Source organism: Anomalospiza imberbis, chromosome 1, assembly GCF_031753505.1.
Source record: "Anomalospiza imberbis isolate Cuckoo-Finch-1a 21T00152 chromosome 1, ASM3175350v1, whole genome shotgun sequence".
NCBI lineage: Eukaryota > Metazoa > Chordata > Aves > Passeriformes > Viduidae > Anomalospiza > Anomalospiza imberbis.
The window spans coordinates 46016366-46041139 of record NC_089681.1 but is presented as its reverse complement, the minus strand read 5'-3'; the positions used below and the strand labels follow the sequence as shown (position 1 = coordinate 46041139).

General features: G+C 39.9%; 1 protein-coding gene across 5 annotated transcripts in view; it reads left to right on the top strand.

Moving 5' to 3' along the window:
• Positions 1 to 24774, top strand: part of TAF4B (TATA-box binding protein associated factor 4b) — a 70029-nt gene that overhangs the window by 12749 nt on the left and 32506 nt on the right. For all 5 annotated transcript variants that reach the window (XM_068190266.1, XM_068190275.1, XM_068190286.1 and 2 more), the window contains exons 2-9: positions 2437 to 2585; positions 3322 to 3429; positions 7632 to 7799; positions 7905 to 8027; positions 10110 to 10199; positions 13337 to 13915; positions 18988 to 19123; positions 19726 to 19831. In XM_068190266.1, coding sequence (XP_068046367.1) covers positions 2437 to 2585; positions 3322 to 3429; positions 7632 to 7799; positions 7905 to 8027; positions 10110 to 10199; positions 13337 to 13915; positions 18988 to 19123; positions 19726 to 19831 — 1459 coding nt within the window. The remainder of the gene's footprint in view (positions 1 to 2436; positions 2586 to 3321; positions 3430 to 7631; positions 7800 to 7904; positions 8028 to 10109; positions 10200 to 13336; positions 13916 to 18987; positions 19124 to 19725; positions 19832 to 24774) is intronic.

The window sequence follows — 24774 nt, the reverse complement described above, 5'->3', positions numbered from 1 at the left end:
GTGTTGCCTAGGGGGAAAGTTGCTTTATGTTTTGGGTTACATCCTTTTTGGGATCATTGCTATCCTGCTCAAATGTAAAGGGGCTACTTGTTTACCTTTTCTTTTTGGTGATAATAATGAATTTACATATGAACTGTATTGTATTTGCATAAACGTTCTAGTTTGCTCTTGAGGTAATTTCCTGTCAAGCAAGTAGATTGTGCTGGAAACTCACCATGTTCAGGTGACTGGAGGATGGGATACTTTTCCAACAGGGTCTCCATCTCTGGTGAATGCCAGCTGAAAATGCAGAACAGTAGTGCAAAACCAGTCCCAGCCCTGTAATCAGGTTGACTGGTATCAATGTGGTTTCTCAAATGCAGAAGTAGAAAATGCACTTCTGATAATTTGACTTAACAGACAAATGTAATGAGTAGTGACAAAATATCCAAGTACATGAAAACTAACTCTTAATTCATTTCAAACCTCTAAAGGAATGAAATAAGTTTATATGTGCCTTCTGAAAGTAGTAGAGCTGTCAGTGATGTTTTAAACCAGGCTTATAAAAGAAAAGCCTAAAATCTCCAGTAGCATCGCTTCTGCCATTCTGAACGTAGACCTAGAGCACATAGAAATGCTATTGCTAGCAAAATGTGGTCAGCTTTCTCTCTTTCAGTGAAATCTGCATAAGCATGTGGTCTCAGCAAGGGAAACAATGCCCTTTTTCTGGCTGATGATAAATTGTTTGCCATGAATCACTGTCTAAATAGATGGCGTGAAAAGAAAATGAGAAATGTAATATGCTTTCTATAATTCCGGTTATTCATTGATTAAATTAAATGATCCATCTGTACCTAAAAATAATTATAGTCAAGTCATCAGTGGAGGAGGAGAAAGCTGAGTTGTCAGATGGAGTGAGCAGTGTTTTTCTGAATATGCAACTAGCCTTGTGCATCTGCCCCATGTAGTAAAAGCTGCTTGAGAAAGGAGGGGATCATGTAGATGCTGCTCTTGCAGTTCTCAGCTTGTGTCTACTGTGTAAATGGCAATATGTTGATGTTTCAGAATTTTATACCAGGTTTTGTGTTGTCTTGCAACATCCTCTTATGCTTTTAGATGTGGAGGATGAAAAGCTGTTTCTAAGCATGTGGTTATAGCTTGACTGTTTTTAAAAACAAAAACGCAAAACATACTCAACAAAACCCAACTTGCGGAGCTTGTGGCTTTTTCTATTGTATGCATTTAAACTCGGACAGAAGCAGTGTTTTAGGCTGTATTATATGGTCATATTTTGACAGCTTTCAGACTAACCAAGTAGTAAAAAAACTTTTACTGCTGTCTAGTTTTACACTAGGAAAGATCGTAAGTGTGCATAGAAGATCTGGGTTTTAGATACTGGATAACGTGCAAGACAGTTTAATGTAGTCCTCCAGAAACATTGAGGAAGTCTTAATTACGTATCTGGATTCTCCTGTACCTCCTCCTTCCTTTTATTTGAAAGGTCGGTGTTAAGTGAGGGTGTTTGAGGATGGTGTTTTCAGTGGTGGACTTTGCAGCAGCTGCTGTTAGAGGCAAAGGAGGTGAGACACCGCAAAGATAGGGTCATCTGTAGCTCCCTTGAAGGATCTGACATGGTACAGACCAAGTATCCAACTGGCATTTTGTATTTATGATTGCGTCCTCTGAATTGTTCAGTGATGAGCCCTTTAGGGGAGGAGGAAGGAGGCTTTAGTAGCTGAATGGTCTTTTTTTTTTCCTTTCTTTTTTGTTTTTAATTCTTTCCCATTGGAATCTCCCTATTTGGCTTCAAAGTGCTTCAATAAAATCCTGGGTTTTAATGCTTTTTGGACCCTTGACAGAGGGACAGTTTCAAATATCTCAGTGACCTTGATTTTCATGGGAGACCACTGCCCTCTTGACTGGGGGGGATGGTTTTGATACAGGTAGGTGAGCTGATACTAATCAGGCTTCAGTTCCCACTGCTGTTTTCTCTAAGCTGTGTTTTCACCTCTAAGTATGTGCCTAAATGTTCAGAAACTGAAGAGGCAGCCAAGTGTGATAGTGGTAATGAATTTTGCAGGTTGAAGAACTGCTTAAAATTAGTGCTAAAGTAATCCCAGAGTGTGTGTATATTTTGTGTGTCTGTCTTTTTAATGTTCAAAATATCTTTTTGACTCAAATGGTGAGCTGCTTTGCAATTTGCATCTTGTGTGCACACCATGTTTCAACATGGCCAGTGCTTAAGTTTTTCTCTGGAATTTAGGAATTCTTTTCTGTCATAAGATGCATAGTAAAGCTGATGTGCACTTAAATCTTATATTTCTTGGCAGCTGTTTCTTGGAGTAATAAAGTAAATATTACATTATTAGTGTGGTCTAGTTATTTCTTCCACAGAAATATAGAAAAGCCATAATATAACTTAATTTCACAGCCTGAATGTGTTTTTTTTTTCAACAGGAGCTGTTCTTATCCGAAGCAGTAATGGCCACCTAATGTTGGTATCTCAACAGTCAATAGCACGACCACAGAACCAGACACAAAACAGCACAAGTGTGAGACCATCTGTGCCGACCAGCACACCTGCAGTCAGAATACGCGCTGTGCAGGTAACTTCTCTCATAACTTTAGTTTGACATAGCTGTATGTAATGTAGTTACAACAGGGTTTGCAAATAAGTTGTGGAGGGTTAAATAAGCATGTAAGCCCTTTGTGAATGGGGTGATGGTGCTTGGTTTTGCACCAGTAAACATCACTATGTGCTTTGCTTTCTTGCTTGGGAAAAAACTTGTGAGCTGTTACATATGGTAAAGGTCAAATGAGTGAACTCCTCTCTGATGATGATGTAAACCATTTTAAGAAAAAATTGCCAGCCAAAATTGCCTAAATGGTTACTGCTAGTATCTAAAACCTTGTGATCCTCTGTTGGGATATTTCTCCGAAGCTGAGTAAAGCTGAGGACTTTTCCCATGTCCCTAGGATGTTCCTCCTTCCCTGAACTCTGCTGGCTTTTTGCTTCCATCTCTTGTAGTGTGGTCAGTGCTCAAGAGTAAGGAGCTACATAAAAGTAACAATTTATGTATTTCTTTAACCATTTTATTCTGATTATGCATTATCTCTAAATGTCTCTGAATCAGTTATTGAATATTAAACTGGTAGACAAAGAGCTTTGTTGAGCAGTGTTTAAATTATATGGACTGTGTGAATGACACCTGTGTTGTTACTGTAAGAGAATGTGTCTCGGTTTGTATCTGACCCCAGCTTCACTGTCTATTTTGTCACTGACTTGTCTGACATCTGTTCTCTGCCCATGTGTAATTATTTTTTATTTTTATTTTTTCAAAGAATTCTGGCACACAGTTAGTAAAGAAAATAGCAGCTGCTCCTGTGAAAACGTTATCTCAAACAACAAATGCTGTGGTTTCTACTGTTCAGACACCTGCTGTAATACAGGTACTTAGCAAGCTTTATAGTATGGTGGAATAAGTGACAGAAAGAACTAGAAAAAATATGCATTCTTGTTATTTCTAACTGTAATCTGGTTTTCAGTAAGCTTAGTAACCTTTGTCCTCATAAAAAATTATTTCCCAAATCTGTTTTTTTAAATGCATAATTTAATTAGGCTTCTGTCAGCATGTGTCAGGATAATCTTATCTCACTACAGTAGAAAGCACATGAACAATGAATAAAATAAATAGTTCAGAGAGCCATTTCCAGTGCTTTTGTATGCTGTGACAGAGTTTCTTCAGTCTCTTGCTAAACCTTCTCTGGGAGATGTTCTCCTGTTGGGGTTCCCTGATTCCTTAGTGGGGAAAAAGGTATACCTGAGGTGATGTTGAGGGGAAAATGAGTTGTCTGCACCAATCAAACTGTTTTTCATGTGTATGATGTTTTTTTCCCCTCATTATAAACTGAAGGAAGGTCATAGCTGAAGACCTGTTCTCTAATTGAGTGTGACAGATGGGTTCCACAGGTACAACTGTAAATAGGCAGTGGTTGAAAATGCCTCAATATTTTTAGGTAGTATTTTTGTCTTATTTCCTAGGTCTCATTTTGCTTTTTCTAGAGAAAAATGTTGTAGCCGTCTTCTGAAGAGGCTTTTATCACCTTTTATGCAGAGTATGAGATTTTTCCTACGTATGGTTCATCCTCTATTCCTGGGGACCAGACTTCTGGATAAGCATGTAGAATGAAAATAAACCTACATTTTTCTGCAGATAGTATGTTCTGTTTTCATAATCTGGAGGAGAAATCATGAAGAAGTTTGGCTTGTTACCTGTATTTTGTAACAAGACTTTGAAGGAGACTGAGCTGTAGCAGTTGACAAAACACTCAGTAAACGAGCAGGATCAGTCATTCAAAAAAAACATGCTGGATGTATGAAGGATTGGGGGATGTGTGTACTGACAGGGGTAACAGTCTGACTAACAAGTTCTTCCTTCTGCTGTTCTTCTGTATCAGCAACTGAGCACTACTCTGTGCTCTTTTTTCACTTCCCTCTCACTACAGATGGATAATGTTGGGGCTAAAGTGGAAAACCCAGAGGCCTCTTTTAATACATTTTCTATTTTGCTCAGAATGGAAACAGTGTATGCTTTGTGTCTGAATACAGTAATGGATATTCCTTACTTTTGCTTTGGAATACTAGCTTGCAAACCCTGTGTTTGTGATCTCTGCATAGAGGTCTTTAGGATATAAAAACAATAGTCATTTACTATCCTACCCTTGCACTGGGGAAAAGAGATGGTGGTCATCTGTCATCTGATGGATAAAGTCGCATACATACTCACACTCTCATGTGGGTAAACACTGAGATTCATCATGCTATTAACTTCTCTTTTTAAAACTATTATCTGCCTTTGGCTTGGTTTTTCTGTACTTTCATACAGTTTTGATGTAGTCTTTTGAACTTGTGTTCTTCTGAGATATTTAAAGACATAGACTTGGAGTATTTTTTCTAAGTTGTTTTCTTTCCCCCCCACTGTAGAAACTGGAACAATTGTGATGAGCTGTAGGGCTAGATTTAGACAGCAGGAATGATGATTCTAGGAAAAATTAACAGAGCTGTTTTGTTCGGAGTGGTTTCCTTGATGCCCCTCTGTTTTACAGAGGACTGCAAAGCCCTCTGTACAAGCTCCTTGTACAATGAAGAGTAAATAGATGCAATGTGGATACATCTTGCCATCACGTGGTCACGTTGCTCCTCACCCTGGGGTAGACAAGAGAAGAGTGCTGAAAAGGGAGTTGGTGCAAAAAGTTGATGGAACCATCTGGGGAAAGGATGGCAGAGCCCTTGAGTCTGATTTCTTTGGCAGCAATTCATTCATCAGTCTTAAAATAACTTCCTGATCTTAGTCTCAATAATTTTTTGAGGTCACAGGAGAGGAGTGTTGGTGTGGAAGTATGATGTCACCACAGAAAGTGATGGAGAGGAGAGTGGAGAGGCAATAATCCTTGGTGTGGTTGTGAATCTTCAATCTTGTGTGAAATACAACTTGGAGCACTCTCTGCAAAACTCCGTAGGTACTGACTGCAGGATTATTCTCCTCATCAATGAAAATATATCCCTTTTCTGACTTCCTGAATGTTTAAGCTCTGAGGTTAGACAAAATCACCTGCACATTCTTATTTTTTACCTGTTTCCCAGATGGGGTAAGAAAGCTGCAAAGTGTCTAATTAGCATCATGCTGGGGCACTTCCATTTAGATGCAGAGCACTTCTTCTCTTGAAATGACTTCAAAATATGCAGGATTAATGCCATTTTTTTGTGGTGGCCATTTCTCTGTTGCTCAAAGTGAGAATGAGAATTGTCAGTAATGAAAAAGGTTGATGGCAGATGACAGAAATTAATTCCCATATATTCATTTTCCTGGGAAAAGGGTCCAGCAGACTTCCTGTTGTTTCCTCCCTCAGCTGATAAAATGCTGTTCTAGTCTTGATGTGTAAGCATGCTGGAATTTGCAAGAGATCAGCTCCTGTTTTCGACTTTTAAAAGCCCAGGGCATTGCAACTTGGCAGATCCGCACTGTGTCCCCTTCCGTCTTCCTCCTGCCCATCTGTTTGTGGGATTCTTGTGCCCAGTTTGCCTCCCTGTGGTCTCAGAGCTGTTGAGCCTCATCCTTGGAAGAGGCAGTGGTGGTGGCAAAGATCCTGCAGAGAGCTATTAAAGTGTTACCAACAGTGGGAGCCGAAGCTAGAAAGCTTTCTGGTAGCTGCCTGCTGCTTTCATGTCAAGCTGGCAGCAGTTTAGGCAGGGGAAGGCACCCATCCAGAAAAAAAAATTGTAAATATATGACAAAAGTGTTAAGGTTTTGCTTTACCTTTAAATGTTTGTTCATTAATTTTCCCTGTCCTGAAAGACTGCTATTCTAAATTATGTCTGTTCCACTTTTAATTAGTTTTTGTTTTATCCATGGTAGGGTAAGTTAGACTCCTGTCTAACTCTCTTATGATTGATGCAATTAGCCAGTATTAGTTGTGCCTATTCGACTAAGCTGGGGTGCTTATATGTGTTAAGAGTCAGTGAAAGCCATTACATTGTGCAGATCTGAGCCTAGAATTTGGACTACAAAACCAGACTTTCCCTTCCTCTTCACAGGCTTGGAGGAGAGATGACACCCAACTTTAGGTTTCAAATGTTAACCTGGAACTCTGCCTGTGGGTTCCCTCTGGCTTTTCAGTTTTTAAGTTGAGGAATCAAAGGTAGTGGTTTTTTGCCTGGGCAGATTCTTTTATTCATATTGTATTCTGTTGTATCAAATGAACTGTGTTGGTTTTTTGGGTATGGTTTGTTTGTTTGTTCTCTTTAAAATCTGAAGTAGAAATACTTCAGTCTAGTAGGTTTTAGATTTAGCCTAGTTTGCGAAGAAGGGGAGGTATTTTTTCCTACGCCTTAATTACTCTCCTGTTGCTGGAGCTTCTGAATCTGTTGGTAAATTATAATGAGCTTTTAAAAAGAGGTCTCAAAATAATTGAATGTTGTGTGAATTTCTGTCAGGGCAGAGGAGAAGGACATCCAAATTGCTGCCCATGAGGAAAAGGCAGGAAGAACGTGTTAGGTCCATTTGCTGAGCTGGCTGCTTCTTCTGGTACTTGAATCCTTCCAAAGTGAACTTGATGTCTTTTGCCTGCTCTATGTGTAATAGGAAAAGCAAGGGGTGTTGCCTCTGTGAGAGGAGCTTCAGGGCAAGACTGGAAGATAAATAATCACTTTTGGTTCTGCTTGTCTTCAGAATAGTATAATCTATCTTAGCATTATCCAAAATCCAATAGCCTTAAACTGTAGGAGCCTGGCAAAGTTAATATATTGGTTTCTTCATGACAATTTTACCTTCCTCTCTTCCTTCAAAGTTGCCGGCAGTGCTTTCTTCTGGATGTGCCTCTGTAATTTCTTCCCGACACCTTTGACTTGTAAATAGAATTATGGCTATGGCTGTCACTTACTGTATTAAATAGAGCCTCCCAAAGCAAATGAATTTAAACTCTAAAAACAAGGAGAAGAATTGTTTCTTTGTGTTTCAAATAGCAGCGTGGAGGGAAGTTGCTACTTTTAAAGCTAGCAGAATCCAGGGTAGTTTGCTACCTTATATGCTAGCAGAATCCAGTATGTTTGTCACGTTGTTCCTTGGTTAAAAAGTGTTAATTTTTCTCTTCAGCCAGCAGCTGCAACAGCTAGTGTTACTACAGTTACTGCTGTAAAGCCTTTGAGTACTGGAACACCTGTAAAACTTCCAGTTACAGGACCACCTGCACAAGCTATCTCCCAAAAGGCAGTCTCTGTGAAAGCAGAGGGCACAACAGTAGCACAGACCAGCGCTTCTACAGTAAGGAAAAAAAAGTTTTTAATTAAAAATTAACATTCTGTATGTTCATCAGAGATTGAAGAGACAGTGCAACATCTAACAGTCTTCTCTTTATTTCCACACTAGGAGATGCTAGAGAATGTGAAGAAATGCAAGAATTTTCTTGCTACGCTAGTAAAATTGGCGTCTAGTGGACCTCAAGCCCTTGAGATGGGGCAGAATGTGAAGAGTCTGGTGCAAAATCTGCTGGTGAGACTTTTTTTTCCAAAACAAAATCAGTGTCGTTTGTCTATGGATTTTTGACATTTACTTTATCATAGGTTTGTTCCTGTTACTTTGTAGCTTTTTTTTTTTTTTAACAGCTCAAGAGTTGGATTTGTGTCTGAGTGCATCTGACCCTTGTTAAGTCTTGCATTATAAATCTTTTTTTAACTGAATCCCATGCTGTGTTAGTTCCCCCCCTCACATTCCTGTTTCACTTTATGCACACAGGTGACTGATAGCGGGAGGGGCTTGTAGTGTTAACACAGCTTCTGGGTCTTTTTTTTATGTTAATGTAGTTTTGAGTTCTCAGTAGCAAGAATCTGATAGGAGGTTGCAGTGCAGTGCTAAGTCCCATACTACTGCTTTACACCAAGACAGAACTGAGCAGTGGAACAAGAATGACATTATCAATAGCTTAAAACAGTAGGATGGAGCAAACAATGTGGTGGCTGCCAACCTCTCTCTCTTTGCAGGTGGCTTCCGTATGGTGCTTTGTGCTGTATCCCAGCACAGCTGGGTTTTCCTGGTAACGATTTCTCCTGCCACTTCTTGTCATGGCATTTGACCGCTGCTGCTGTGTTGCTGTTCCACCGTAGCAGAAGGCTGTGTGCTGGTGGAGGGGGGTGGCTTTGCTAGGGGTACCAAAGGGCTTTTCAGTCTAGGAAGGTGTGATGTAGACAGGTGTAATTTCAGAGAGCAGATTGTTTGAAGAATGCAGGCTTGCAAAAATTTGATTCCTTATCCTCTGTCCCTGCTGGACTACACACCTTCCTTCTGTGGGAAAAATAGAGTTGTTCTTTCTTGTGCTTACAGTACTTGTTTTTTGTTTTTTTTTTTTTTTTTAGAGCACTTATTAAGAGACATTAATACATTGTTAACTGCACACTTGTTTGCTTTTTGTAGTAATTTAAAAGTCAGCTATTCGGTATGTGTATGATTTAAATGCATTTGTGTGTATGAGAGAAATGAGTAAATTGCAGCTGGGCAGCTAAATGATTCTTAAGGCAGATTTTCATGAAGTGGGTGTCAAGCACCCTGTATGCACTCAGCCTTAGTGTGCCAAACCACTTGCATCTGTATCAGTGAGACCTCAGTGACCCATGTCTGCATCTTGGTGAGATCTAACAAGCAACAGATCAAGTGGCTAAATGGGAGAGCTGCTGGAAGCTCTATTTGTAAATGCACAGTCTTTAAAATCCCTGTTCTGGTTATGTAGCAACTTGGAACAGTTGCTACAGAGATGAATATTGGTGAGAGGAGTAATTTCTCAGCAGAAATGGAGAATGGTTCTCAGCTCTTTCTGTGTCTATACCTTCTTGGGGTGACAGTGTTCTTCATGACTCTGGGAGGATGAGGAAGGGCAGCAGAGTCTGTGGCTTAGTCCTGTGTACAAATGAGGGGTCTCAGAAGTTTACTGCAGCTTCCTAACCCTCCTGAGCCCTTGAGTCAGGTGTTTGTGCTGGGACAGGCTGGAAAGCATTAAGAAAGGAAACAGTACTCTGTAATTCAGAGGACTGTTAACTGGGGATATGCAGAAATGTTTTGATTGCTTTGGAAAGACTGTGTTAAATGTTCTATTATGCTATGTGTGCAGTAGTCTGGAATTGTCTTACAAAAACTGCTAAGTTGTCATTAGTCTTAAATGTCTCTAAGTTCATTTTTATGCAGATAAACTACCTTTACTGAAAGAAGTACTAGTAGTTGCTTTAAAATACATCTACATAAGAATGAGATACTCAAAAGGATCAGTGTTGCTTATAAACTTCTTTCTATCCCTTCACTTCAGTGACTGGGTGTGAACACCTATCCCTAAGTGTATTAACTGCCTGTAGCTGAAGAAAGCATAAAGAACTTGAGTAATATATGAATATATGAACATTACAACATTATTCTATCCTAACTCCCCTTTTTTTTTCTTTTTTAAATAAAGCAGGAAAAAAGCATTTGAGTACTGAAGTTGAACAATGCCATGATAATATAAGTTTCCATGACCTTTTGATATGTATTGGGAAAAAAGTGTGGTGGATTCAGTTATAACATACTATTGTAATTATATTTTCCTCTTAGGAAGCAAAAATTGAACCAGAAGAATTTACAAAAAAGTTGTACATAGAGCTTAAGTCATCTCCACAACCATATTTAGTTCCTTTTCTCAAGGTAAGTGTCTGATTATGGAGATGTAGTATTTAAAGAGGGAAGGGAGGAGGACCACAAAAGTAAAGAGTTGGGGCATTCAAATTTGGTCAGGTCAGTTGAAGAATGGTACTTAGGATACCTCTGTGACTGTTGTGCTTGGAAAGGCAATTCTTAAGGGGAAGGGGAGTTTTTGAGGAGTAATTTATGCTGTGTTCCTAATGTTGTAGAGTAATTGCCCTCTAGGTGTTAGTGGAGACTAGTATGCTGGAAGCTGTGCATCTAATCTACAGCAGAGCAGCTGTGTGAAGATGACCTCCTACTTTCTCATCAAAATTGCAGCAGTTCTAATTCAGAGGCTGACAACAGTGGCGATGCACAAGCTTATGCCATGTTAAAGATCAAAGAATCTGCATAAAGCTATTCATCTTCTGCTGGTTTATGTTTAGCTGGAGGCAGAAAAAATCTCTAGCCCTTGCTCCAGAAAGGGTCTGACAAGGCTACTGTAGCTTAGGAAAAGGATCCCAGGGACTCTACTTCTGTTCAAGCAAATAACCATATAAAGGAAAAAATGCTTCCTTGAGACTTTTAATCATATTATAGAACGGTATTAACAAAATAAAAATTAATTATACAGCAAGCATTAAATCTCAGTGAAAACATGGGATACTATGTTAAATTTACTAAATTTCAATGTACACCATGCTCTTAGGTTTGTTAGATCTGTACATTCATTATAGGCATGATGGTGAATAAAGGAAGAATAGTTAAGTGGTAAAGCTGGGACAGATTTTTTCTGGAATTTTCCCTTTTCCTTGGTATTTGAGAGGCCATATAACAATGCATGTGATAATGTTGAATTTGCTCTAGATGGCTGGTTTTAATCTGCTCAAATCTGGGATAAAAATTTTCCTTACAGTGGCAACTTCTAAATGCCTTGCTAGTAAGTTTGCCATGATTCTGAAAGAGTGCAGTCATCTCTGCAGGACCTTAAGCTGAGATGGGAGATTCAGATTTGAAATTAGAAAAAAAAAATTCACTGTTAGGATGGTCAGGCATTGGAATGGGGTTGCCCAGGGGGGTGGTGCAGTCACCATCCCTAGAGGTGTTTAATATGATCTGGATCTGGTGCTGGATGATGAGATTTAGTGGTTTAGGGAATGCAGTGGTAGTGCTGGACTGATGGGTGGACTTGATGATCTTAAAGGTGTAAGTCTCTTCCAACCTTGATGATTCTTTGATACATAAAATTTTCCAATTGATCATTTATTACCTTTTTAATTTCCTGGAGGCTTCTTACATGCCCATGCAAAAGCCAGAAAAATAAATAGCTCTGAGAATGGACTTTCTGCATCCAGTGTGGCTCTGGCTGCAGAAGGACCAGGCTGTGAGTACAGGGTCAGTGTGACTGGCACTCACAAAAGTGCTCAGCTGTTATAAGAAGCCATCCAACAATGTGAAGAGCTGCTACACTTGATGCAGAGAACTCAAGGCAATTCTGCAGGGGTTAAGTTGGGTTCATCAGCATGAGTCAGACCCTGACCTGTTGCAGCAGAGCCCGTGTGTGTTTCTTCTGCAGCGCACTGCCAGGTACTGGCATCATCTAAGCTTCTTTGATTTGGGCAGTGTCTATACCACATAGTCCTTGGCATGGTGCTCTCTCCCTGTTGCGCGCTACATTAACAAAGATATACTGTGACTTCAAAAGTGGTGTTCAGACATGGTCAGAGTTAGCTGACTTTGCAGTGTTGCCAATCCTTTAAAACATCTTGCACCCAGATTGCCTTTTTCTGAAACACTGGAAGGATGTGCAGTTGATACACACAATTAGGTTGATCTGTAACTGAGCAGCTGTGACAGGACTGAGTGCCAAATGGGGGATGACTTCAGGAGCACTTCTCGAAGGTGCTAAGAGGATCAGTGCTGGCCTTGTTTGTGGGGGAAATGTTTGTAGCTTGAGTCTGGAAAGAAATGTGATACGGCTTTTTGCCAATCCACTTTTAGCTAGTGAAGTGGAATTTTAGGGAGGTCTCTCTGGAGTCAGCTCTTATCTTTGAGCTGCAGGTTTTTGATGAAGTTGTGCATGTGTTTCGTTTTGTCTGTTCCCAGAGGTGGAAAAAGTACAGTGGCTTTGGCTGTGAAGCCTGCTTGATTTTCAAGTCTTCTGGATGCTTTTAGTACATAAATTGCATCAGGAGCTAAGCAGCTTTTTAAAAGAAAAAGAAGTGAATATTAAAAAACAGATGGGCTGCAAAAGGTGCGGCTGTAGAAACAATATGATTATTTGATACGCTGGCATGTGGCACCTTTTGCACAAAGTCCAAAGTGGCAGCACTGTGTTAGGAGCTCTTAGAAACTTTTGCAACTGTTAAGAGAGGAGGAAAAAACATAAAGGTTTTCAAGAATATACAGGTAGCTGCAGAACTGATTTCCCCTGGTTCAGAGCCATAACAGATTATAAACAGTGAAGGAGAAAAATCTGTAGAGAGTTTGAAGATTATTCTGTCCATTAACCTTCTCAAACACAGCTGTAGTAAAAATGAGATGTTGCCAGATTCCTTTACTTTTGTTCTCCTATTGCAGAGAAGTAGCTGGCTGAAGTTGTGTTGCTGCAGCTCTACAGACATTATTAAAGTGGTATCCCCCCCTAGTGTAGATACAGCTGTATTGGTATAAAAGTGTTCTTGTCTTCAGAGCTTGTTCCTGACTTTATTGGATAATTCGTAGCTCCCTGTCAGGCTCCATGAAATAAACACAGCTGTTCCAATATAGCAGGGTTTTCTGGCAAAACAAAATTCTTTGAGGTAATAAAGCAGTTTAAATAATCTTACTCTGAAACATAAATTCCAAATTGAAAAATCTAAACAGAAGAACAAAGTTATATGTGAGTTTCCTCATAGATGGGATTACTATGTGTAGTGTAGCTGTGGTGATGACTGACCTTTGCTCAGCTGGTGTTGGTGTTTCTTGTCATCTTCACTGAACAGGATTTAAGGGTCATTGATTTAAGGGTGCCTGAAATTTTGCAAAACTGGCTTGCCATTTATTGTCTCATGAAAAATGTAATTGGAAAATGAGGAAGAGGATTCAGTTACAAATGTATTGTTATTGTGGAAAACTCTGCTGCTACTACAGCCAGTGTTTTTTCATTTTTCTTTTAGAAAAGCGTGCATGCCCTGCGGCAATTACTGCCTAATCCTCAGAGCTTTATCCAGCAGTGTATGGAGCAGCCAGCTCCAACTCAAGAAGTGGTTTCCACTTGTCCCTCTACAGTACCAGCTCCTTCGACAGAAGCGGCAACTTTGACTGTAGCAACAAGTGCTCTTCCAGCTGTAAAACCTGTGCCTGCCTCTGCAGCGGTCACAGCCCCTCTAGTTATCACACCAGTCCTTGCCAGCACATCGGCAGCAGCTCCTCTGCAGGCTGTGAAGGCCATTCCTTCCCCTGCCGTGGGGCCAGCATCGCTCAGGCCCGCAGCTTCCGTCCTCGCCAAAGCCGTGCCGTCGTCCGGGCTGACCGCTGTCCAGCCTGGCAAGCCGGTCCTCACCTCTGCGGTGCCAGCGCCCTCTCTGCAGTCTGCAAAGCCAGTGCTGGTCTCTGCAGTGGTGTCTTCAGCAGCAGCCCCTCTCCAGCCTCTGAAACCAGTCATTGGAGCCCCAGTTGGTATTAAGATCTCGCAGCCCAGCTCCATCGTGGCGCGGTCAGCGGGTGCTCAGCAGGTGGTTAAAGTGAAGCAGCTGGTAAGGTGGATTCTCTGCTTCTCTGTAATAACCCGGCTCCTTTACTTTGATTCTTGCCATTTAATAAAGAGGATACCAGTTTGGACTTCTGGTTCTTCTTTTGTGTTTTCTTTTAATCTATGAAGCTAGTCTGTCTTGAGTCCATCAGTTACGTTTGTGATAGTTTAGAAATGCTGAGCCCTTGCTGGAAAGGTGAATCTAGAGCCTTGGTGTCAGCTTGATCTCTTGTAAGACATGTTGACCACCATTTCACCAGACTGAACATCCATCTTGAGACATAGAGGGATATGAGGTCTAGCCCCCACTAGGCCCACAGCCAGGCACCTGGAAGAAAAATTAAGAAATACAAGTGTCAGAAACAGAAACTGCTGATGGGATACTTACATTAATTGCTCCTGGATGCCCTGTTAGGGCTGTGCCTCAGCTAGCCACCAGGGATGCCAGTCTCTCTCCCCTGGTAGTTCCTGCCCTGGGTACTTGGCAGGCACAGGTGGCTTGATGCTGTTTAGTGATATGTTATCTGAAATGCATGAGCTACCTCAAGGAGCTTTTCTGAGCTGAGTTCTGACCTCCACATTTACTAAGACGTGTTAATTATGAAGTTGTCCAAAAGTGAGTTTTTTCTATCAGGCCTCATTAGCTAACAAATTCCAGGAGGAATAACTACCTTATTAAAACAATACCCTCAAAACCAATGCGCTACCATTTTTTATTCTTGGCACAGGTTAACTTCTTGCTAATATTAATATTAAATACCAAGAAACTGTGGATCACAGGTATACGCGAAAGAGCAACTTTGTGAAATAAATTAGGTTTGGCTAATATTAGATGCTTAGGATACCAAGTAGCATGGTGTCCAGCTGGTATACCTGTAAGTAATGCTTTCAAGTATTTTGAGTGAATTAGTTTCCCTCTGGCAGATAAAGAACTCGATCTTTGCAAAGGAATTTGTTGTAAAAATTATTTTTCCTTAAAAAGTGGGAAAATCTATTAGACTTCCTGTGAAACTAGATTTACTTTCCACAGGTATGGTAGGACATCTGCAGTGTGAGTTTTCTTTTTAGCTTGGATATTGTGTATACTTGATTTAACAGTGTTCAGACCCCTAAAATGTTTTGCCTTTTTAGTTCCCTTCCTTTGAAAGGGCATAAGGTAGATGTAATACAAGAATGTTGCATTCTAAATAAAGAGTTCATGCTACGGTTAGCATAAGCTTCCATAAGCATGAGCTTTTCACTTTTCCAGACTTGATTAAAAAGAAGAAAACACTGGGATGGATTAGGAGACCTTTTTCTGAGTAGATTTGATAAAAAAAAAAAAAAAAGAAAAAAAAAAAAAAAAAAAAACCAAAAAAACCAAGGCAAAATACCCTTAACCCCAAAACTCCAAAGAAGAGTTATTAAGCATATGCGCTGACAATCTTGGCTAGTAGTAGCTAAAGTCAAATTGGAAAAGGAGTTGGTACTCATATTGTCTTCGAGGACTAAGTTTGAAATTGCAGCCAGAAGAAAAGGAGAATTTCTTTGGTAGTACAGGGGCAGGAGAGCAGTTTGTTGGCTATATAGCAAGTCTTGTAATCCAGGGGAAAGGTTGACCATCTGTACAAATAGGCAAGGAAGCTTAGCTCCACACAGGGGAGTCAAAACACTTCTTGAATTTGATACTGGTGAACTCAAGAAATGGCTTCAGCCTCTACACTGCTGCACTGTGGCAGTCTGCTGCAATTGCTTTTCTTTGCTGTGCCTTACATATATTGAATTGCATACAAAACATGTTTTTTATCCTCATTTGGGTAGGCACAGTGATTAAAATACTTGCTCTTCTCAGATACAGTTGAAGGACTGAGCTGACTGTTTCACAGCTTAGCCATATCAGGAGTTTGGTGTTTGTTCAGACAACTTACTAGCATGAAGGGCAACTTAGTAGAAGTGGCTGTATCTCCTATGGCTTCCCTGATGCCTTTCCTTGAAAGGGTAGAGGGTCTATTTTCTCCCATAAGAAAACAAATCTGGACCTGCCCTCCCTAAACAGAAGGGTCCTACTACTGCCAGCTGTGCAAATCAGTTCGTACAATACTGCCAGCAATTTTTTCCTTTTTCAGCCCACAGGGATGTCTGATGCCATACACTCCCTCTGCATGCCCCTTTGTAATTTTGGCCTCTTGTGCTTGAGATAGTTTGAACTCTCACGTGCCAGCTCCATTATAATGTTGGTGGTGCTCAAGAGTGCAGCACTGCCGTATTTTAATACCAAATTTGTGTCTGGAGTGATGCAACAAGAAACTTTTCATTTCTGTAACATTATTACCAAAACTCTGTGTGGACACTGCAGGACCTGTTCTTCAAGGGTGCTCTTGGGATTGATTGCACTTCTGTGCTGTGAGAGTTGCACATTTTGAAGGATTTTCTTCTGTGACTTTCTTAACACCACCTCATTTAAGACTGTTAGGTTACAGAGATGTTTCATCTTGGAAATAAAAGTTTATCTTGCTCTAGTATTGCTTTGTCTTTTGTTAAAGCACCATAAATGAAAATTTACATTACTACATGCTGGCATCCATTGGTGAGAAAGCTGCTGTGAGACTACAGCTACATGTCAGGCATAACCAGCTAGGGGTTTGTGGTGTAGTCCCCACAGTTACCAGTGAGACACACTGCCTGGAGATTATTAATGATTGAACCAAGGAGTGAAGTGTTTATGCTGTTGCAACTGCTTGTTCTTAGGGAGTTGTTAGTGTCATGTCCCTTCGGAGCTGAGCTTTCATGAACAATCTTCTCCATTTTTTTTGTCCTGGTTATTGCTCTTGCATTCAATTAGTGAGGCTTCCTTCATGAAGCATACTGCTTGTGTGTGATGATACCTCAGTATCCCACTGCTGATCTCCAGACTTTGTTTTATGAATGTAAAACAGGTTCAGTGAGGCTAATCAAAGTCTCTTTCAGGCAGCTGTCTCTTCATTGTCAGCTGAATGTTGTGTTGCATTTCTTTTAACTTAAGAACATCAATAATTTTATTCTGATATCTGTGTCAGCCTGCTTAACAGCACACAAAGGAGCAGTCCCTTTTCTTTATTATTTCTTGCTGCTAACCTGAATAAAGGATATTCTCACAGGTATTACTGACGTTGGTAATGCTTCGTTCTGGCATTGGATCCTTGTTGAAATTTCCAGTGTTGTTGTTCTCTCCCACTGCAACTCTCAAGGACTTTCAGCTTTTGTTAGTCTAGAGCTAGAATGGCAAACAGAAAATGAGCTTGACTGCCAGCACATCCTCACTGTTTCTTGGCAATGTCACCTCCTTGGTTATTTGACTTACATCCCAGTCTCCATTTAGACCATTGTTGTAACATTGCTATCTCTGTTCTTTTGTCTGCTGTACCTGAGTCTGGAATGATTATGTTTCCTCCTGTGCTGTTCCAGTGTTTTGCATGCTGAAGATGAAGCATCGTTCTTCCTGGTGGTAAGGAAGATCTCTAGGTGTGTGTTAGTGCTTGTGGAACCTGTGAGTAGTGTGTCCAAGCTGGATGGCTCCTCATTAGTTACTTGAACTCACAAAAGACACTGCTCAGGTTATTCACAACTTGAAGTTCTGGAAACCAGACCTTTCTGAGAGATCAAACTGAGCTTTGGGATAAACACATAGAAGTAAATGTTAGCATCTGTTCTGCATATGTGAGCCTCATCTCTGTCCACAGTCTGTTCCTGTGTTCCTGTAGTTCTTCACTCCTCTAGATCTTAATGTTAACTGACTGTCAGGTTTTCAGATACCACTCCCAGATCAGTAATTCTATTACTGCTGCTACACCAAGCCTTAGTGCTACCAGTACAGAGGTGGTTGAGAGGGTATCTTGACTCTTTGATACACAGACTATCTTTTTGTGAATGTGTGATGCTTATGTTGATGATATTTATTAATAGTGGAGAAGTTAAGTGACAGGAGAGAGCCTAATTTCTCAAGTATTGTAAATGTCAGTTCTTTAATTACACTTGTGCAAGCACCCTCTAGACTTTCTGAAGTAAGAATGAAAGATGTAGAGGAGAAAAAGGGCTTCTTGACCCTGACATTTTCTTTGTTAGTTTTCTGCTGCTAAAAAAATAGGATTCAGTCTGAAGATGTTGATTTTATGCTTTGGTGAAGTAACATCTTTCTACTGTCTGTAATCAAGAACTTTTTAAAAAATGTATCAAAGCTGAAGCCCACATTCTGCTAGCTAAGAGGCTTAGAAGTGAGATTTTTAGGGATGCTGCAATTTTATTGCTGCAATTTTATTACTTTCTTGCATTTTAATAGCTGCCCCTGAAGAGGAAGGATTAGTATTTATGGGCTGTGCCTGTAGGTCTGTGTTGTGATGACATCCTGCTGTCTGGTTTTGTTTCTTTGAAGAGTCTCTTTAAACAAAACTATGAACTGCCTTCCTTTTTACCCTTCAGCTGTGTGCTGATGTCTTTGTGTAGAAGCTCTACTTGCTATAGGTGTTGCTATTTAGTACTTCATGTTCCTGGCAACTGTTTAGTGTGTTTTAGCTTAACACTTTGAAACTCAGCATCTCAGTTTACAATTGAGGTTGCAATTCCAAAAGCATATCAGTAATTTTATAGCATGTACTCCTTAATTCTTAGCAGGTACAGTATTTTGTGCAAGACTTCAGTTGTTTTGGTGTTCTCCCTTTTTGACTAGGTGTTTGTGATACCTACCCTTTTGAAGTTACTGGCAGACTCACTCTTTAATAGTTTGCCTGCTGAGCGAGACTTACATAGAGGAAAGCCTCTCAGTGTAATGGCTTGTGTGATAATTAGTGGAACTTGTCAAATAGAGTCATCAGTAGAGAATAGGGGTGAAGTGTCTGTTAGAGCTCACTGAAAGAGCTTAAAGCTCACTACCACTTGGTAAGATTTCTTGACATGAAGTTTAAAAAAAAAAGGTCTTTTCCGAGCATGCTGTTTGCTTTAAACTGAAAACTAGACAAGCATACCTGCCCAGTGGCACTTCTGGCTTAATGGAAACATTCATACTGTTTACTTCTCTGTATTTTTAGCTCTTCTCACTGTTGATACTGGATATTCCACTTCCAGGTACTCCAACAACCATCGGGAACCATTGTCAAGCAAGTATCCACGCTCCCGCAGCCCTCAGTGCTCACCCTACAGACACCTGCTGAGAAGAAGGTGCCACTGAATGCACTTGTTCAAACCAACCAGTTTCCTGCAGGTAAAGTACAGGAACCTCGTTCATGGAGAAAGGGGAGGACTGCTGAGGTGTAGAAGTGCATGCAGGTTGCTGGTAGATTGTAGGAATGCAAGAGGGTGGCTGTCTCTTGGGAGCAGCCAGCTCTGTGCATTAAGTTAAACATCTTTACTGTCTGGAGCTCTGATGAGAAAATCAATGTCACATCTACTTCTGGCACTTGTTAAGAGCACATCAATCAAATATTTGTACTTGTTAAAATACAATGACTGAGCTCCTTGCAGCGGACTTCCTCTAAGCTGATGATTTTGAGAGTTGTTTCATGAGGCCTTGCTTTTTCCTTCAACAAGTTCAGGTTGATGCACATTAAAAGATTGTCTCAGCCAGTCAGTCTTCACGGAAACATTTCCCTGGTCAGCACAGAAGGGAGGGTGTTTGCTGAGAGTGTGTGAGTCTTTGGGCCATACAGAACTTGTAGAATGTAAGATTCTAGAGTGTCTAGTTTTCAGATGGATCCAGTTAGTTGTTACTGAGTTTGCAGTAGTCTTACTTAGAATAATGAACTAACTAAACAGTTGTCTTAGCATTTTGCTTTCTACTATAGCCTGTTCTTTGTTTTGTTTTAGGTTCCATTCTGAAGCAAATTACATTGCCAAGAAATAAAATATTGTCACTTCAAGCATCTCCTGTTCAGAAAGTGAAAATGAAAGAGAATGGAGCAACATCCTTCAGGTAAAAATGAACAATATCAGAAGTTAGGTATAGAAAGGAACAAAAGGAAGAAACAACTATAGAGGTGGGAGTGGAGCCCAAATATTAGCAACTTTCTTCAGAAGCTTTTTTCCTGATACGTGTTTTTCGTGTCACAATACTCATGGGCAATGGGTAACCTTAAAACTTCTATGCAGATGTTAATTATTCTTAGTGTAACAAAACTGTCCTGGTGGGGTTGGATTTTGTGTCAGTTTTTCACTAACATGTTTTCCATCCTATGAACACAATTACTAATCTAGTTATCTTGTAGTAAAGTCTCTCAACAGGAATAAAGCAGATAGAATCTCTGTTTTTTGCATATAGTCTGATAGCATTGAACTGTTACTTGGACTGGCTTGTAACATGTCTAAAGCTCCGTGCTGCAATTCAGAATCTTTTATTAGGTCCTTGTTTCTGTGTGTATGGGTGGAAATCTTTGACTACATCTTTAATCATGATTTCTAACATATTCTCTAGGCCTTTAGATTGCAAGAGTGCTTAAAGCTTTTAGTTCTGGCAACTGATTAACTTTTCAAAAGCAGAAATTATTTTTGTAGCTATGAAGTTTGATGTTGGAACAGAGGTACAGACTGCCATCAGCATTATTAATCTTATCACTTCAGGACAAGTTTGACATTTCTCTTCCAAGGGAAAAAAGGAGACACGATGACACCTCTATGTTGTTGACCAGTTGACTTATCAACTGTTGAAAGCTGCAACTTTGAATGCACTGGTATAGACAAAAAGCTGCTGCTGTTTACAGTAACATACAGTATACAGTGAACACTTACAAACAGTGGTTGCCAGAAGCTGAAATGAAAACCTCTTATTAAAGCAATAGCTCTGTTCATCTGCCTCAAGGTCTTATGAAATATACTTCAGAAAATAATGTGGGATGTAATTTTGGGTAGTGTTGTTTAAAAAAAAAAACCCTTCATAAATATCATTTAAAAAAAACAACAATAAACAAACTCATACCAAAAAAAAAAAAACCAAAAAAAAAACCAGTTTTTTTCTGTAGTCTTCCAAATGGAATATATTAGCTGTCTTACATGACAAATTGGAATTCTTGGAAGTCATTCACTGAATTGTTACATTCATAGTGTAGAAAAAAACTGCTTTTACAATGTGTTTCAGTAGAGATTTTTTTTCTTCCTTTTCAATTGTGATCTTCAAAGTAGCATATCAATGAGCATATCCATATTCAAAGTAGCAAGTCCATGAGAATTTAGGTAGGAAACCTCTAACTCATCCTAAATTTTCTTTGTAGAGTCTCTTATCTCTGAAGAATTTGTCTTTGGATACACCCTTGGTGTTTCTTTTATTCACTGCTATAATCAAACTTTCTTACCTGTGATCAATCAACTGCTGATCATGTATAAGGCAGCGAGAGGCACCATAGCCTGTTTCCAGGTTTTGTGATGAAATTTGTTACAAGCACAGAGCGTGCCTTGTAATTGATGTGATTATACATGTGGCTCTAACAAAGGTGCTCTTACTGTGCAAGTTATCCAGCCTGATTTCCTCTGTCATTGTGTGACTAGGCTAGCTTAGGATTTGAGGACATTCTACTCACTAAGCTGTACTTAATTGGCTGGAATTTGACCTTGACTGCTCTTTAACACGCTGGTTTAGGTTGCCCAAGATAAGCAGTAGAAAGAGTGGTGATATCCTGCCTCCCGCAAGAAAACAAACAGAAAAAAGCCAACAAAACAAAAAGCATTCCAACCTTCTAGATGTTGTTTCAGCTAAGCATGGGCATTGCACCATGGCATGTCAAGAAATAATCTGTTGTTAAAAAATCAAGGTTTTTGTAAACTGATCTATACATTTCTGTAAAGTGTATGCTAGAGCACTCTGGAAAAAAAAAATAAATTGCATATTTCATCTTCAAATATTCATTTTGAATTTATTCTCTTTAATAAAATTGTTCTCCAAAGCACATGCTACTTTCTGGCTTGGCTGGAATTGCTCTGGCCTGGGTAGTTGTCAGGGATGGTGCACAGAGGTTTGGGTTCAGTGTGTCTTTCTAGTTTTCCCTTTGACTCTTGGATAAAATGGAATAAAGATAAGGGGATTCAGAAGACACGTGCGGTCGTCAGACACCAGAGGGTGCCACAGACTCACTTATCAGGCAGCAGGCAAATTTCATATATGTGAGGTGTGTCTGCATTGCTTGGGCTTCTTTTGCAGTGAATATTCAGTAGAAATGTCAAACCTGACTTTGTGCGGTGTATCGCTCAGAACTCATGGGTTCTGCTTTCCACCTTGTCCTAGTAAGCTTAAACCACTGGAGGCTTATGACAGCTGGGTGAGTTTTTCCTGTTCATTCCTGAGTGTGACATGATCAAATGTAAAGAGCATTAAAGGAAGTGGTGCAGAAAAGGGGCTTTATGGAGGGATTGCTGAAAGTGAAAACAAGTCAATAGCCATCAGAAACACCTTAGTGAACACTCTAATATTTTAAATTTATCACCTTAGTAGAATGATTTCTACAGCTTACTCAAAGTACAGGATACCTTACTTAAAATGATTAAAGTTTGTTTGAACAAAGAAAAAAGAATAGTAAAAAGTATGAACTTACCATAGCTTCTGAAACTTCCAATAATCTTTAGTGAGTGCTTTTTTAAGGAATATAGTGGTAATTTCTTTGGGTTAAGTGAAATAAGTGCAACAGTGTTTTCATATATTTCATCAAAGCTTGACTTAATGCAAACTTATGTCTCACAGTGAAAAAGTTAGAATTGGTACTGAAGAACAGTACAGGTAGAGATGTCTGCTTGCATAAAAACTCTTGTATGCTTGTATGCTGTAGAGAGACTGTTTGCATGGAAATAATCAAGGAAATAGTAACCTGGTGAAGGCAGGTTATAAAGAAATGAAACTTCTCTATGTAGAAAAATGGATAGAAGTTTATCTGTTCTTTGCTTGAGTGTTTTCAGTATGTGGCCAGATTAAAAGCAAAAATTATTTCCTGAAACTGCATGCTATGCAGTTGTACCTGGGATGAAAGCATCCTTCCTGAGATTCCATAAACAGTTCCACTGGAGTAATGTCAGGTTCCAGCACCGATAGCTTGTGATGTGTGTTCCTGGTGCTGGTTGTGCTGATTTTGTCAGCAGATCTGTGGCAGTTGCTGTGCTTCAGTGGGATTCTTGTCTCTGCCATCAGCAAAGACTTCTCTGTAGTGGTCACTAAGAGGAGGAAACTGGAATGTACTTGTGAAGATCAGCTAGCACTCAATTATCATCCCGTGAAGATTCATTGACATGCTTGTTGAAAGTTCAGAGTCTCTGTTAGGCTGATAGAGCCTGAGTGTACACTTGGAGCTGCTCAGCTGCTGGTTGAGAAGGGGTAGGAGGAGGGAAGCTGTTCTAGCACTGTTGGCTTCAGCTTTAAGTTTTAGCTGTGGACGTCTAACTGTTCAGACAGTCCTGGGATTTAACGCTTTAACGCTTTTCTTAGCATGGTGGATTTGGGGCACAAGCCTGGTTGGGAAGCTATTGTGTCTAGTTAGGCCTAAAGAGCTGGAGCTGGTTTGAGAATCTATTGAGTCTCCTTTTCCCTGAACACACACACACTAGAGCTGCTAGCAATGAGGGCACATGAATGGAAGGAGGGGTAGAAGAAGGCTGGACTCAAGGTTGGACTCCTTTTCTGGCCAGGTCTCTCACTGGAGCTTTGCAGAAGAATTGTGCCATAGAAATATACTGAAACCCAAAGGAGAAAATGCATCTATAGTTTTAAGAAAAATATCCTAACATTTTCTTGTGTCTTTTGAGTATTGCTTAACCTCAGCCCCAACTCATGTTCTAATAACTTTAGCTTCTGCCTCTAGTCAGTCAAAGGATAGCCTCCAAGAAATATCATTTCACCTTAGAATGACAAATTTCTGGCTAACCCCTTGTTCAAGAGTTATTGAGGCCACACAGTGTTTTTTGAAGGTGAACTTTATCAAACCTTGCTAGAGAATACTTTTCAAGAGGGGGTTTGTTTTCTGTGCTTTCCAAATAAAAAGACGTTCAGATTGAGTGATTTTACTTATCTGTCCTAATACTATGGATGTCTGTTTTGGATTGGTCCTAAATCCCTTAAGCCACCATTAGGGCCTTTGTCACATGGTGAAGTAAAAATGCTTTCTCTTGATGGTCTGAACTCATTTGATAAAAACTTGGATTGTTTCTCTGCCAAAGTAGTGCAAAAAGTTTTTCCATGTAATATTCATTTAGTATTTTAACTTAAATTATTTCTAAAAAAACATTAGGCTGAAGTACACTGGCTACTATAACTAGTCTGAGTGATGTTCACCCTAACTGAGTTTTTATTTTGAACATATAGTCCAAAGCTGCTACATGAGAATCCAGCTAATGGTGTTACCAGCTAGAGCTCTGGCATGGTGCTTCAGAAGCTGTGGCATCTTCCCTGCTCTATACACAAGTATGATAGGACTGATTCAAAGTACAAGGTCTGGATTGGTTTTAGTAAGTAATCAAGGAGTGTTTGTATCCTGTGTTTTAAGGGAACTCGCTAAAGAAAACTGAAGATGATGTCTGTGCTAATAAGCCTGTGCTTTAAGCCTCAGTTTGCAAGATATACATCTTGGTTAGAAAATGGGTTGTTTGTAGTCCAGTGAGTCGCTATTCAACTTCATTCCACACTTGGTTCTACCTGGTAAATTAGCTTTCGAACGAATTTCAGGCTGCAGGAGTTGTGTTGCAGGGTTAGGGGTTGTGGGAACTTTTAATCTGGGTTTAACTCAGTCCTAGGTTTCCAAGCTGGCTCAAATATTCGGTTTCATATAAAGGATTTGCATGCGTAGCAACTGAGGCATTAGCCAAATGAATGTTTCAGAGGCACCTTGCAGAAGTGTGAGAGCTTTTAGGAGCTCCCTGTCCACACCCACACTGAACATCTGTTGTATA